The sequence below is a fragment of the Erinaceus europaeus genome, chromosome 11 (assembly GCF_950295315.1).
Source record: "Erinaceus europaeus chromosome 11, mEriEur2.1, whole genome shotgun sequence".
NCBI lineage: Eukaryota > Metazoa > Chordata > Mammalia > Eulipotyphla > Erinaceidae > Erinaceus > Erinaceus europaeus.
This window is the reverse complement of record NC_080172.1, coordinates 70618668-70633265: the sequence shown is the minus strand read 5'-3', so window position 1 is coordinate 70633265 and position 14598 is coordinate 70618668. Positions and strand designations below refer to the sequence as shown.

General features: G+C 51.8%; 2 protein-coding genes across 7 annotated transcripts in view; one reads left to right on the top strand and one right to left on the bottom strand.

Annotated features, from left to right (window-relative positions):
* Positions 1–14598, bottom strand: part of GPR89A (G protein-coupled receptor 89A) — a 327321-nt gene that overhangs the window by 85502 nt on the left and 227221 nt on the right. The gene's annotated exons all lie outside the window — the stretch shown is intronic.
* The window catches only part of PIAS3 (protein inhibitor of activated STAT 3), a 27742-nt gene continuing 19438 nt past the window's right edge, over positions 6295–14598 (top strand). The window contains exons 1-9 of one of the 6 annotated variants that reach the window (XM_060202006.1): positions 6295–6724; positions 9227–9647; positions 9785–9869; positions 10063–10113; positions 10354–10444; positions 12098–12232; positions 12392–12497; positions 13386–13459; positions 13590–13750. In XM_060202006.1, coding sequence (XP_060057989.1) covers positions 6467–6724; positions 9227–9647; positions 9785–9869; positions 10063–10113; positions 10354–10444; positions 12098–12232; positions 12392–12497; positions 13386–13459; positions 13590–13750 — 1382 coding nt within the window. In that variant the 5' untranslated portion in view covers positions 6295–6466. Of the gene's footprint in view, positions 6725–7225; positions 7371–7829; positions 8439–8883; positions 9026–9226; positions 9648–9784; positions 9870–10062; positions 10114–10353; positions 10445–12097; positions 12233–12391; positions 12498–13385; positions 13460–13589; positions 13751–14598 lie in introns of those variants that run through there. The other 5 variants (XM_060202005.1, XM_016190632.2, XM_007528664.3 and 2 more) reach the window with 5 other exon arrangements.

The following is a 14598-nucleotide window of genomic DNA, read 5'->3' as shown; positions in this document are numbered from 1 at the left end:
TCACAGCTGTGGACTATTTCACTCTTTCTGCCTCTGTCTCTGCCTTTTCATATAAAGAAATCAATCCAGTAAATACTGTCGGTAAAAAAAAAAAAGGGTAGGGGAGTCAGGCAGTGGCACAGCGGGTTAAGCGCACGTGGCACAAAGCACAAGGACTGCCGTAAGGATCCTGGTTCGAGCCCCTGGCTCCCACCTGCCGGGGAGTCACTTCACAGGTGGTGAAGCAGGTCTGCAGGTGTCTGTCTTTCTCTCTCCCTCTCTGTCTTCCCCTCCTCTCTCCATTTCTCTCTGTCCTATCCAACAACAACGACATCAATAACCACAACAATGTTAAACAACAAGGGCAACAAAGGGAAAATAAATAAATATAAAAAAATTTGAAAAAAGGGTAGGTGGGTAGGTGATGGACCTGGTTGAGCACATACATTATCATGTGCAAGGAACCAGGATCAAGCCCCTGGTCCCCCACATACAGAGGAAGCATTGACAAGCAGTGAAGCCGTACTGCAGGTATCTGTTTGTCTCTCTCTCACTTCTTCCCCCTCAATTTCTCTGTCCCATCAAAGTTTAAAATAAAATAATCCTGTGAGTTGGGCAGCAGTGCAGCGGGTTAAGCACAGGTGGCGCAAAGTGCAAGGACCAGCGTAAGGATCCAGGTTTGAGCCCCCGGCTCCCCACCTGCAGGGGAGTCGCTTCACAAGTGGTGAAGCAGGTCTGCAGGTGTCTTTCTCTCCCCCTCTGTCTTCCCCTCCTCTCTCCATTTCTCTCTGTCCTATCCAACAACGATGACATCAATAACAACAACAACAAATAATTACAACTAGGGCAACAAAAGGGAAAAAATAAGTAAGTCATCATAATTAAAATAATGTTTATCTCCCTGTTTCTACTCCATTTTCGGCTTCTTTGCTCCACTGAAAGGAGTACATTTTTTTTTTCTTTACACATCAAAGGAAAAATTGGAAAAGAACAAAGCAAAATTTAAAAATAAAGAAAAAAATGTTGCAAAACAGCTAAGCTGGATAGTGTACCAGCTTTGCTATGTATGACCCAGGCTCATTCTAGTTCCCACTGCACTGAGGGGAGCATTAATGTGTCTTTGTATATGAAAAAGTTGGCTGGAACAGTGAAGCCCCACTGATAGAAGAGAGAGGGAGAGAGAAAATAAATGGAACTTTTATTCTTGTTTCATGGGGCTAATGGCTTAATATAGAAAAATATTCCTAAAAATTGAGAGAGAATATTAATGGGAACAGTAGAAGAGAGACTGAAGAGAAACAGCTCTCCTTTTAACATTTTGCTTTCCCAGATCAGCTCCCATTTCCCCCCTCTGCCTCTGGGCTTCTGAGTACAATGTTGTTTTTATTTGCCTCCAGGATTATTGATGGGGCTCAGTGTTGGCACTAAGAATCCACTGCTCTTGTTAGCCATTTCCCCCAAATTATTGGATAGGACAGAGAGAAACTGAGAGGGGAGAGGGAGATAGGGAGAAAAAGATAGACCTGCTTGTCAGTTCCCCCCTGCAGGTGGGGAGGCAGGGGCTCGAACCTGGGATCCTTGCTAGAGTCCTTATGCTTAATACTATGTGCGCTTAACTGGGTGCACCACCGTTCCCCTCACCACCCACACTGGTTATTTTATTTTTTTCCTCTAGGGTTATTGCTGGGGTTCGGGGTGCCTGCACTACGAATCCACTGCTTCTGGAGTCCATTTGTTCCCATTTTGTTGCCCTTATTGTTATTGTTACAATTGATGTTATTGTTGTTGGGTAGGACAGAGAGAAATCAAGAGGAGGGGAGACAAAGATAGACACCTGCAGACCTGACTGCTTGTGAAACAACCCCCCTGCAGGTGGGGAGCCAGGGGCTTGAGCTGGGATCTTTATTCCTGGTCCTTGTGCTTTTCGCCATGTGGGCTTCATCTGCTTCGTTACCTCCCGACCCCCTACACTGTTGTTTTTAGAGAGGAGAGATTGAGAGGCCTGGAATTCCTTCAGTGTGCACAGTCCAGTGCATCATGTTTTAGATGGTAGCTCTTGATTTAGGCTCATGGTCTCCTATGGTCACTGTGTCCAGTCTACAAAGGATGCAAATCTGATTTTCAGGAAAGAAAGAAAGAAAGCTCAGGGTTGGCTTGTAACCTCCAGTTCTGTTCTCAAGACTGAAATACACACACACACACACACTCTCTCTCTCTCTCTCTCTCTCTCTCTCTCTCTCTCTCTCTCTCTCTTTCCCCTCTGGGCCTTCTGAGTCTCCTCCCTTTTGCTCTTTGCCAGCCAGCCAACTGCTAGGTGAGAGTGAGGCTGAGTTTCAGTAAATTACAAAAAAAAAAAAAAAAAAAAGCCTGGAGTTGCAGTGGTGGCCTCACAACAGTCCCTCCCACTCCTGCTCTCAGTTAGTTCCAGCTGGGTTACCTAGGGTCAGCCTGGAGTGGTTTTGCAGGAGACACACTGGGTTGGGAGCAGCCTGGGGTAGGGCTGTTGTGGAAATCTGGGGGCCTCTCTAGGGCTTGGCCAGGAGCAAAGCAGCTGTGTCAGTGAGGTCCTGGAGCACAGGAGATTCAGCTCCCATGTTTGTGTGCATGGGTGCTGCTTTCCACCTGGGAAGATAGAGGGGAGAGGCTGCTGGAGGGAGGGAGGTGTGCAGCTGCAGAGAAGAGCACTGGAAGTACCAAGTCGTTGCAATGAAGGGCCATAAAACCTCACTTTCCCCCTTTCTGTTCTCAGCGTTAATGGAGGGTATAAAAGGGCTGTTACATTCCCTGTATATGATGTTCATTGAAAGAAAATTAAAAAACAGCCCAGAGAATGGTCCAGAGGGCAGATCATTTGGCTAAGCATAAGTATGAGTCAGGGGACAACTCTGGTTTCTCCAGAGGTCCAGGGGAGCAGACCCTAGGATGGCTGAGGGGGAGGGATCTAATGGCCCTCACTGTGAATGACAACACAGGGATAGAAACTTCCCCACCCCATCCTTCCCAGTTTCTCTGTATTCAATCCCACAAACTGTCAACCCCAACAATAGCCCTGAAATTTTCCTTGATTTCATAAATACATTTTTCCCAAAGTAACTGGTCCCAGTGTTTACTCATTCTTCCTGGGCTATCTGTTTAATGAAACTCCTGGTTCCTGTTCTTTAAGTTTCTTTTTTCTTTTTTAAATTATCTTTATTTATTAGATAGAGACAGCCAGAAATCAAGAAGGAAGGATATAGACAGAGAGACACCTGCAGCCCTGCTTCGCCACTTGCAAAGCTTTCCCCCTGCAGGTGGAGGCCAGGGGCTCAAACCCGGGTCCTTGTGCACTGTAACATGTCACTCAATCAGGTGCGCCACCACCTGGCCCCATTCTTAAGTTTCTGATGGAGGGGTATGTGGGTGAGAGCAGGAGGAAGGTAGGAGGGTCAGACCAAGGTGGTCCTGTTTTTGTTTTTTACCAGAGTACTGCTCAGCTCTGGCTTATGGTGTGTGTGTGTGTGTGTGTGTTGGGGGAGGTGGAGGAGGGGTTTGAACCTAGGATCCCAGAGCCTCAGGCATGGAAGTCCTTTTGCATAACTATTATGTTGTCTTCCCTACCCCAGACCCAGTCTTCTGAATGCCCTTAGTCTGGAACTTGATCCCCACTTTCAATTTCCTTCCGTTTTCTGGCAACATTAATATATTAAATTTATATTTATAGACCTCTTTGTGTCAGGTTCTGGGTACAGAGCAGGAAGTGCACAGAAAAGGTTCTTGTTGTTTTCGATGGGTTATGTTGTTTTCGCCGGGCTAGCTTCACTGCAGGACGCAGCACAATCTAAACCGAGCTAAGCTAAACTCAAGGTAAAGTACTATAAAACTCACAATGCTGTCTTTATATATACTTGCCAAGTAAGGTGGAAACAGGATGTGACATAGAGAGGGTGGAGAGAAAAGTGACTGGTGAAAATCAGAGTGTGACAAAGAGGGGGTGGAGCAGGTGAGAATCCTATCACTGAACCACAAATGCCCTGGAGGGAGGGTGGAACTTGTTAACAGTGGTTATGTAAATAGAATGAAGTGGTTATGTAAATAGAATAGTGTTAAGCAAGGGGGATTTAAACCAAATGAAACAGAAGGGGTCTCATGCATACCAACAGGTTCTCATCTCCTTGGGACTGGCCTGCAGGGTCAGAATCAAGTGCCTTGGTTCCCAGTGTTCTGTTACCTGTGAGGATGCTAGAACTTAACAGCCTCAAAATGACTATTAAATTCCTCCTTTTTGAAATCACTAGCAATGAAAGTAAGGTTTACTTCTAGGTTTACAGCTTAACTGAACTATGATTAATGTACAATAAATAGTTTTTTAAAAATTTACAATTTGATGTCTACGTGCACATACACTCATCACACAAAAGCCTATCATTCCTAGAGTCACCCCTTCACCCCTATGTCTGTCTTCCCTATACTTCCTTGAAATCACTGAATATTCAAGACAGGAGAGATAACATAATGGTTATGCAAATAAGCTCTTATGCCTGAGGTTCTCAGGTCCCAGGTTCAGTCCCCTGTACCACCATAAGTCAGAACTGAGCAGTGCTCTAGTATAAAAATAAATGAAAAAGGTGACTACTCTGGAAGATGGTAATTTAGTCCATAGTAACCCTTTTTAACAATAATTGAGAGCTCATGGCCTCATGAACACAGAAGTGCTGGAGGGAGCAGTTGAAATTTAGACCCAAATACTTGAGCGTGAGCCCACCACTGTTAACAGCAAGACAGCAAGGAAATTCCAGTGTCAGGAGAGGGGGGACTTCTCCTCTAGGAGCCAAATCCAAAAAGTGGTTGGTTATGATCCAGTTCAATAAATATCTGGGGATGTCAGTAGGCTGGCTGACACTTGGTCTTAAGGTTTGGGAAAGGGCTCTGGAAGGTTTAAGCTAAATGAGGGGATTACTCAACACTGCTTATTAAAGTAAAAAGCCTGCTATAGGCTTTTTAGAATAAAGATTTTAAGAATTATTTTGGGGCCATTGTTGGAGCTTCAGCCTGACTTTTTCAGTTAGAAAGACAAAGCCACTGGAGTAAGGATCCTGGTTCATGCCCCCGGCTCCCCACCTGCAGGGGAGTCCCTTCACAGGCGGTGAAGCAGGTCTGCAAGTGTCTTTCTCTCTCCCTCTCTGTCTTTCCCTCCTCTCTCCATTTCTCTCTGTCCTATTTGACAATGACGGCATCAATAACGACAATAACTATAAAAAACAAGGGCAACAAAAGGGAAAAAAAAAGCCAATGCCGAAGACACTGCAGTACAGAGGCTTCTTCCTTCAGTGTGGTAGAGGTTGGGCTTGAACCAGGGTCGTGGCCATGACAAAGCAAGCACACTATCCAAGTGAACTATCTTGCCAGCCCGACATTTATTTTTTATTTTATTTTTTGCTTCTGCCTTCAGGGTTATCGCTGGGGCTTGGCACTATGAACCCACTGTTCCTGGAGGCTTTTTTTTTCTCATTTTGTTGCCCTTGTTGTATAGGACAGAGAAATTGAGAGAGGAGGGTAAGACAGAGGGGGAGAGAAAGACAGACACCTGCTTCACTGTTTGTGAAGTGACTCCCCACCCCGCAGGTGGGGAGCTGGGGCTCAAACCCGGTTCCTTAGGCAAGTTCTTGCACTTCCGGCCATATGTGCTTCTTCTTCTAGCGTTTGCCCTTCTTCCGTAGCCAGTCAACAGTGTCAGGTTGAGCCTGATGTAAAGTTTCGAGACCTCCTTTGAATCTGGAGAGGTGGCAGTCGTTGACTATGTGGGTCATAGTCTGTATTGGATCGACCTTCCCGTGGTGCATCTCGTGAGTACCCATTCATTGGGGAAACTGACGATCCTTCCTAGCCGACTGAATCCACATGGATCCCAGTCATTTTCAAAGCCATCAACAAGCCATATGTGCTTAACCGGCTGAGCTACCGCCCAGCCCCCGCCCCCACATTTATTTATTGACAGAAACAGCACTCGGGAGTGCTGGGAACCAAACTCGGGATCCCATGCTTGTAAATCCGACACTTTCCTATTGCACCATCCGCCAGGTTGTGCCCACTACAGGCTCAACTGCCTTTGCTGCTACACTGAGAGCTTCTGAACGGTTTATGTCCTCAGCATTTCACTTGAAGAAATGACATTGCCATGCAGGTCCTAAACAGCGGATACTGTGAGCCCCCACCACCCCACCCCCCCGCCCCCAGCAGCTAGGATGGGTAAACTTCCCTAAAGTTGGCACTTTCGGAGGACCCACATCTGCATGGTTAGCTGCTGCTGGTTGAGATGGGTCCTCTGAAGGCTGCCCAGGCTTTGCCCCAGGAGTAGAATTTCGCTTCAAGCAGCGACCTCTTCGTGCCTGCGGATCCCAGGGCCACAGGCTGAACTGCAGAATGCCACCATCCACGCCAGGGGCCCGAGAGACAGTGCGTAGGCTGAGACCTCAGAATCTCGTGTCTCCTCCGCTCACCCGAGGAGTTAATGTTTTCAGCCCCCTGGCTCCCTCGCCCGCCCCAGACTCCGCCCTCCACTTCTCCGCGGTCCTGGCGGGCTCACCCCAGAGGGGGCGGCCCGAGCGCCGTCCCGGGCGGAGCTCTGGCCCGGGCGGAGCAGCGCCTGCAGCGTCCAGCGGTAGGACCGACCTCCAGCCTAGCGGACCGCGGCCAGGCGCCGGGCCCCCTCCCCTGCCCACCCCCAGCACTCGTAGCCCCCTCCCGGCGGGTCCCTGCAGCGCGGCCGGTAAGTCCCGCTCTCCGCGCCAAACTTTCCGCTAGCTGCCGAGTTGGCGTCCGGCGGCCGGACTGGCTTCGGTGTCGTCGGGGAGTGGGGGTGGGCGAGAGCTTCGCGGAAGTGTGTTGTGGCCCCGCAGCCTCGGCAGGTGCGGCGGATCGCACCCCTTCTGGAGCCCGGCGGCGACACTGGCCGAGGAGCCGCGGAAGCCGCTCCAACTCCGCCCCTCCCCCACCCGCCGGGGCTGGCGGCGCTCGCGACTTTGCCTCCGGATCCCAGGGCCCGGGCTCCCTGGAAGCGCGTCCCCCGCGCCGGCGCGGCTCCCCTGCCCCAGGCTCTCGGGGCCCGCCTCTCCTCCGCCCAGGACCCCGCGACCACCCGGCCGGCGCTCTGCCTGCGGCTCCGCGAGTCCCGGCTCCCGGGTCGAGCGGTTCCGGGGCCCCAGCGGGCGCCGGAGGGAGGGGCTGCGGCTGTTGTCCGGAGTCCGACGGGCGGGGCCGGGAAGGGGAGGTGTAGGGGGCCGGACGGGGCGGAGCAGGCGGCCTTTGCGGCCGGCGCCGGGGTGGGGAGTTGTGCGCCGGTCCCTGGGCCTGGGCTCGGGCTCGGGCTCGGGCTCCTGCGATGTCTCAAGATGGCGGAGCTGGGCGAATTAAAGGTATCGGCCCCCTCCCCCAGCCCCGTTGGGACCGAGCCCGGCGCCGCGCCGAGTCAGGCAGGCGGCCGCCAGTGGGTGCTGAGCTCCGGGGAGGGGGCCGGAGACGTGGCAGGGACGGGCGGCCGCGGGCGGGGAAGGGGCTGCGGCGGGGCGCGGGGGCGGGGCCGCGGGCCAGATGTAGGGGTGGGGCCGAGGGGAATTGCCACAGCTGGGGGCCGCGGCCCTGGGGGCGGGGCCGCGGGGGGCCGCGGGACTGGGCGGCGGGGCAGACGGAGGGGTAGGGCCGGGCTGGGGGCAGAGCGGGCGGCGCCACCGCGGGGAGTCGATCCGGCTGCGAGGCCTCAGCGGGGGCGGCTGGAGGCTGGGGCTTGGGGGCGGAGGTGCGGGCGCGGAGGCTGGAGGCTGCTCTGGGCACCCCAAGCTTGGGGAGAGGCGGGAGGCTGCGGAGCTGCAGGGGCGGGGCTGTGCGGGCGGGTCGCTCTAGGGGTGGGGCAGGGCTTCCCGGCGCTAGGCCGGAGAGTGAAGTTGTGCGGCGGAAAGGAGAGGAGTTCCAGGCGGAGCTGGCAGAGAAATAGAGACGGGACGTGGGAGCGGGGATGAGGAGAAGGGGAGAATGTAGGGAGCAGGCTTCTCCCTGCATCCCCCCAAAGGGGCTCTAGGGCTCTAAAGCCGCCATGAAATGGAGGGACGGCAAGGCCCATTCTCGGCGAGGACTCCCAGTCCCAGAAGGGAGTCGTTTAAGAGTTTTGTGTGCCCTCCTGCTACCAACACCTGAAAACAATTCAGTCTCCCCCAGCACCTTAAACCTCGAGGCTCACCCCCCTGCCTCTTGCTTTGTTCTGTACTTTGAGACGGAGCCCTGGGCAGGCTTGAAGTCAAACTGGGCCCAACTACCTTGCAGAACTTTCCACCCTGCACGCTGGCTCAGGCCCCGCGCCGACCTCCGCTGTCAGGGCTTCGCTTTACAGCTCTGTGTTGTCCTCTTGCACCCCCTGTGGAAGTGAGTCAAGTCTCTTCTCTCTGCAGGAGAGAGGCAGGACATTAGCTCCTAACAGGTGGAGTCAACAGGTAAAACAGAAAGGACACCTGGACTCCCATGATTCCCAGTTAACCTTTTCTCCCCAAGTTTTGGTCCTGACTCTGAAAAATAGGGAGGGGGATCAGGAGATGGTGCAGTAGTTAGAACCTTGAACTTAAAAGCATGAGGTCCCAGGTTCAATCACTAGTATCGCATGTGCCAAAGCAAATCTCTGGTGTTCCTCCCATCTTAAAGAAAAATTGGATAGGGAGAGGTGGTTATATTAATGACATCGAGAAAGGATTAGGTGAGTGATAAGCACTGAATATCGACCTCAAAACCCTCAGAGGCTTGTGCGGACTGATGTTGGGTGGGGTGGGCAGTGCCTGGGAGACAATCCTCTAGCCACCTGTCACCTCCTGGTGGGGCTGTCTGGCCTGGATCTTCACCTCCTCTCCCCCCTTTGCTCTGTTGCCTGTCCTCTTCCCAGGAGACTGGGATGGACCTGAGTCCAGGAGAGGAGATAAGCAGCTTAAGGCTTGAGGCAGGAATGGAGGTTGGAGACCATAATGGACGTGGGTTGCCAGATGAGGGCCTGCTGTCAGCACCCTGCCTCCATCCAAGCTTGGGGTGACAGGTGCTAAAGCTCTGGGGGGGTGGCAAGCTGGTCTGAGAACTGTTAGAATGGGACCAAAGTGTCCCTTTGGCAAGGGTGGCTGCCCCTGGGGTGCAAAGGGGAGGGAGACAGCGCCCACTTGGCAGCTCAACACCAGCGTGCTGTGCTGGGTAGGACAGGCCTATGCAGGACAGGCCACTCAGGCTTCTGTGTTTCCCACAGCACATGGTGATGAGTTTCCGGGTGTCTGAGCTTCAGGTGCTTCTTGGCTTTGCTGGCCGCAACAAGAGTGGACGGAAGCACGAACTCCTGGCCAAGGCCCTGCACCTGCTCAAGTCTAGCTGTGCACCTAGTGTCCAGATGAAGATCAAGGAGCTCTACAGGCGCCGCTTTCCCCGAAAGACCCTGGGGCCCTCAGACCTCTCCCTCCTCTCCCTGCCCCCTGGGACCCCTCCTGTGGGCTCCCCAGCACCTCTAGCTCCCATCCCCCCTGCCCTCTTGGGGGCCCCTGCCCCCCTGCTGGGCCCCAAGCGTGAAGCAGACATGCACCCTGCTCTGCCCCAGCCTGTGCACCCTGATGTCACCATGAAACCATTGCCCTTCTATGAAATCTACGGGGAGCTCATCCGACCCACCACACTCGGTAAGGCTCCAGGGGGCCCTGAATCTTCCTGGGCTCTAGGCCTCTGCCCCAAGCTCTTCTGGGTGGCTGGGATGGGGACTGCCTCCAAGGCCACTTATCCAGTGACCTGGGAATAACTTGGCCCTTTGTGTTCTCAGCATCCACTACCAGCCAAAGATTCGAGGAAGCGCACTTTACCTTTGCCCTCACGCCCCAGCAAGTGCAACAGATTCTCACATCCAGGTACCCCTTTTCCATTCTCTTGCCTCAGCCCTACACCCTGAATAGTTTTCTCCTGCACCTGCTTTGCCTCTCAGCCCCCTCCTTTCTTCCCCCCTCGTCTCCTTGCCTCTGATCTGTCGCCCCAGTGTCTTTCATCTCTCTGTCCACCCTTGCCCTGTGTACATGCTGACACCTCTCCCTCTCCCCATTCCAGAGAAGTTCTTCCAGGAGCCAAATGTGATTATACCATCCAGGTGCAGCTAAGGTGAGCCGGTCCTCTTTCCCTGCCTCGCCGGCTCCTGTTAGGTAAATGAAATAAGGCTGAGACAGGTAGACCTGTCAGGAGCTATGCTCCTCAGTGTCCTCCTCCCAGCTCCTCTGTAACTAGGACTGGGCTGGGTGAGGAGGGCAACAGACACCCTTACTTCCTAGGGTTCCCTTCCTCTGCCAGAATCAATGCCAGGTGCTGCTTCCCACTCGTTCATACACTCTCCTCTCTTACCAGGTTCTGTCTCTGTGAGACCAGCTGCCCCCAAGAGGATTATTTCCCTCCCAATCTCTTTGTCAAGGTCAATGGGAAACTGTGCCCCTTACCGGTAAATGAATTTCCCTTTCTGTAGTGACCTCTTTGCTGTTTACAGTAGCTGTGTGTATAACCCATAAGATATATGTAATAAGTAGTATATTATAATAGTATGTAGCATGATAATATATGTGAAGTACATATGTATAATAAATATGCTTTATAACTATATGACATATGGGGGGGCTGGGTGATGATGTACCCAGTAAAGGACATACATTACCAAACATAGGGGTCTGGGCTCAAGCCCCCTGGTCCTCACCTGTAGGAGGGAATCTTTATGAGTAGTGAAGTAATGCTGCAGGTCTCTGTCTCTCTCCCTTTTTTTTTTTTCATTTTTTTATATTTATTCCCTTTTTGTTGCCCTTGTCGTAGTTATTATTGTTCTTGTTATTGATGTCGTTGTTGTTGGATAGGACAGAGAGAAATGGAGAGAGGAGGGGAAGACAGAGGGGGGAGAGAAAGACAGACACCTGCAGACCTGCTTCATTGATTGTGAAACAATTCCCCTGCAGGCGGGGAGCTGGGGGCTAGAATCGGGGTCCTTATGCTGGTCCTTGCGCTTTGCGCCACCTGTGCTTAACCTGCTGCGCAATCACCCAACTCCCTCTCTCTTTCTCTCTTAAAAGACTTTATTAATGAGAAAGATAGGAGGAGAGAGAGAAAGAACCAGCCATCACTCTGGTACATGTGCTGCTGGTGATTGAACTCAGCACCTCATGCTTGAGCATCCAATGCTTTATCCACTGCACTGCTTCCCAGACCACAAGTGTCTTTTTCTCTCTCCTTCTCTATTCCACTCTTCATGTCATTATCTTTCTGTCTCTATATTAAAAAAAATAAAATCTTTTTCTTTTTATTATCGCTATTTACTTATTGGATAGAGATAGCTAGAAATCGAGAGGGTAGAGGGAGATAGAGAGACAGAGAGACATGTACAGCCCTGCTTCACCAAAAGCAAAGCTTTCCCCCTGCAGGTGGAAACTGGGGGCTTGAACCTGGGCCATTGTGCATTGTAACATGTGCATTCAACTAGGTGTGCCACCACCTGAGCCCCCTTTATCTGAAGTTTTAGAGACTATAAAGTGGTGATCCTAGAGCTAAGAGTTAGAAGGAGTGACTCGGGAGTCAGGCGGTAGCGCAGCGGGTGAAGCACAGATGGCGCAAAGTGCAAGGCCTGGCATTATGGATTCCAGATCAAGCCCCCGGCTCCCCACCTTCAGGGGAGTTGCTTCACAAGAGGTGAAGCAGGTCTACAGGTGTCTATCTTTCTGTCCCCCTCTCTGTCTTCCTCTCCCCTCTCCATTTCTCTCTGTCCTATCCAACAACAAATGACATCAATAACAACAACAGTAATAACTACAACAATAAAACAACAAGGGCAACAAAAGGGAATAAATTAAAAAAAAAAAAAAGGAGTGACTCGTCCCTTCCCTTCCTTCTTCTCAGGAACTCAGTACTCAAGTTCCTGTTTCTGTGGTCAGCAGATAAGCTCCCTTCCTAGTCTCGATCCCCTTGAGGAATGAACCCCATAAATAGCACTAGACGCTGTCCAGGTTTTGTGAATTCCTGAAGCCGCCTATCTCCCTGGCCAATGCATGAGCCTGCTTTTGCCGCAAAGAGAGTAGCCTGAGACAAGCTGTCTTGATGGCCATTCCTTTTCTAGGGTTACCTTCCTCCTACCAAAAATGGGGCTGAGCCCAAAAGGCCCAGCCGCCCCATCAACATCACAGCCCTCGCTCGACTCTCGGCCACGGTTCCTAATACCATTGTGGTCAACTGGTCATCTGAGTTTGGACGGGTGAGCATGGCTGACAAGCCCGAAGGGAGTGAGGGGAACCACCCAGCGTCTGTTTCTGGGTCTCATGCCACCACCTGCTGTGTCTGGTTCTCCTGGGCATAGGGAAGGTGGGTGGTGCACAAAGCAGAGGCTAATTTGTCTTCCCCCCACTCCAATTAGAACTACTCCTTGTCTGTGTACCTGGTGAGGCAACTCACTGCGGGGACCCTTCTACAGAAACTGAGAGCCAAGGGCATCCGAAACCCAGACCACTCTCGGGCTCTGAGTGAGTATCATCCTGTCCTCCTGCTCTCATTACAAAAACGAAACTGAGAAGCACGTAGAGGGCAAGGACTATGCTTTATTACATACCCTACTTTGAACAGACTGCTCATGGGCTTGGGCTACTTGGTTTTGCAAAGGGGGCACGGCTTTCAGGATTTGTAGTGGGAGTGCCACAGGGTTCCCCCTTTCCCTTTCATTCTCCAGCTGCTGTTTTGCTATTTCACTCTGACCTACATCCAAGTCTCCCTGGCCCCACAGCCTTTAGAATCAACTTACCAGGGCCCAAGTGGTGGCACACTTGGTTGAGCACATGTTACAATGCACAAGAACTTGGGTTCAAGCCCCCAGTTCCCACCTGTAGAGGGGAAGCTTCTTGAGTGGTGAAGTAGTGCTGTAGGTGTCTCTCTCTCCTCCTATCTTTCCCTTCCCTCTTAACTTCTCTGTATCCAGTATATGTATGTAAACTTACCATTTCACGTCAGCTTGCTCCCATCCCTGTTTGTGGTTGAGAATTGGGGCCACCCCCAGGCACTGAGCAAGAACACATTTCCTGCTATACACACACTATGCCTCACAGACTGGAACTCCTGCCTGATGGTAGATGGGTTCTCCAGCTGGGAAGTCTTAAGGATCAACCTAATCTGATCTTCTCATGAGGTTTCAATTCCCTCTAGGCGATCACTGTCAAAGTACTCCCCAGCTGTGTCTTGAGCATCTCCAGGGAGGGGGAATCTCTCCTCCCACCCCAGTCTTAATAATGTAGTACCCATGGGACACCCCACTGTCCCCAGCTGCCTGTCAGCTAGAACCCTCTGCTGCTGACCTCACCACCTCCCAAGCCTCCTCCCTACTTGCTGATCCCATGGCTCTGGACTTACTCTTGTTTCAGTCAAGGAGAAACTGACCGCTGACCCGGATAGTGAGGTGGCTACAACAAGTCTCCGGGTGTCACTCATGTGCCCGGTGCGTATAAGGGAGGAGCAAGCGGGAGGGGCTTGGGGTAGACTTCCAGACTCAGAGGAGGGTTTCTGGTGCTCCCAGAGCGAGGCTTTTGAGGATGTAGGGATTCTGACCAGAGAACTCCTTTCCTTAGCTAGGGAAGATGCGCCTGACGGTCCCTTGTCGTGCCCTCACCTGTGCCCACCTGCAGAGCTTCGATGCTGCTCTTTATCTACAGATGAATGAGAAGAAACCCACATGGACATGTCCTGTGTGTGACAAGAAGGCTCCCTATGAATCTCTTATCATTGATGGGTAGGTAGGACCATTCTGCTTCCACTTCCTGAGGGGACACACTAGGTCTGTCTGTCTCTGTGCTTAGAGATAGCCAGATTCCTAAGGAGAGATACATGGCTATTCAGAATGAGCTTTCTTCCCTCTGATGAAGACTGCTGCATCTTGCACACCGTACTGAGTACTTTGGCTGCCTTTTTGGATTGACTTCTCATGGTACCTCTAGAATATGGGCACTGTCATTATAGCTGAAGGAACTGAGACCTCAAGAGATGTGGAGGATCGTGCTCTGAGTTACACTGTAAGTGGCAGAGCCTGTCACCTGCCACAACTACCTGTCCGCTCACTGAGCCAGCAATCATATCTAGAGGGCCTGGATGTGCTGGCCTTATGAGCCCTACCCCCTTCCAGAGTCAACAGATGGCTTTTGTTTGCAGAGCTCTTGAGATGGTTTGTGGAGTTCTGTATCTTCATCCCTCTGTCTTGTCGCTAGTACTCTGCAAGAGGTGCCTCAATGTTGTGTCATCACCAGGGCTTCACCACTCCAGGCAGTACTTTTAGATAGATAGATGGATGGATCCAGAGGGAGAAAGACCACAGCACCAAAGCTACCTCCAGTGTAGTGGGAGCTGGACTCAAACCTGGGTCATGGTGGTCTGGGAGGCACAGTGGATAAAGCAGTGGACTTTATTTAAAAAAAATTTTTTTTAAATAGTTACTTATTTTTCCCTTTTGTTGCTTGTTTTTCATTGTTACTGATGTTGTCATTGTTGGATAGGACAGAGAGAAATGGAAAGAGGAGGAGAAGACAAAGGGGGAGAGAAAGATAGACACCTGCAGACCTGCTTCACTGCCTGTGAAGTGACTCC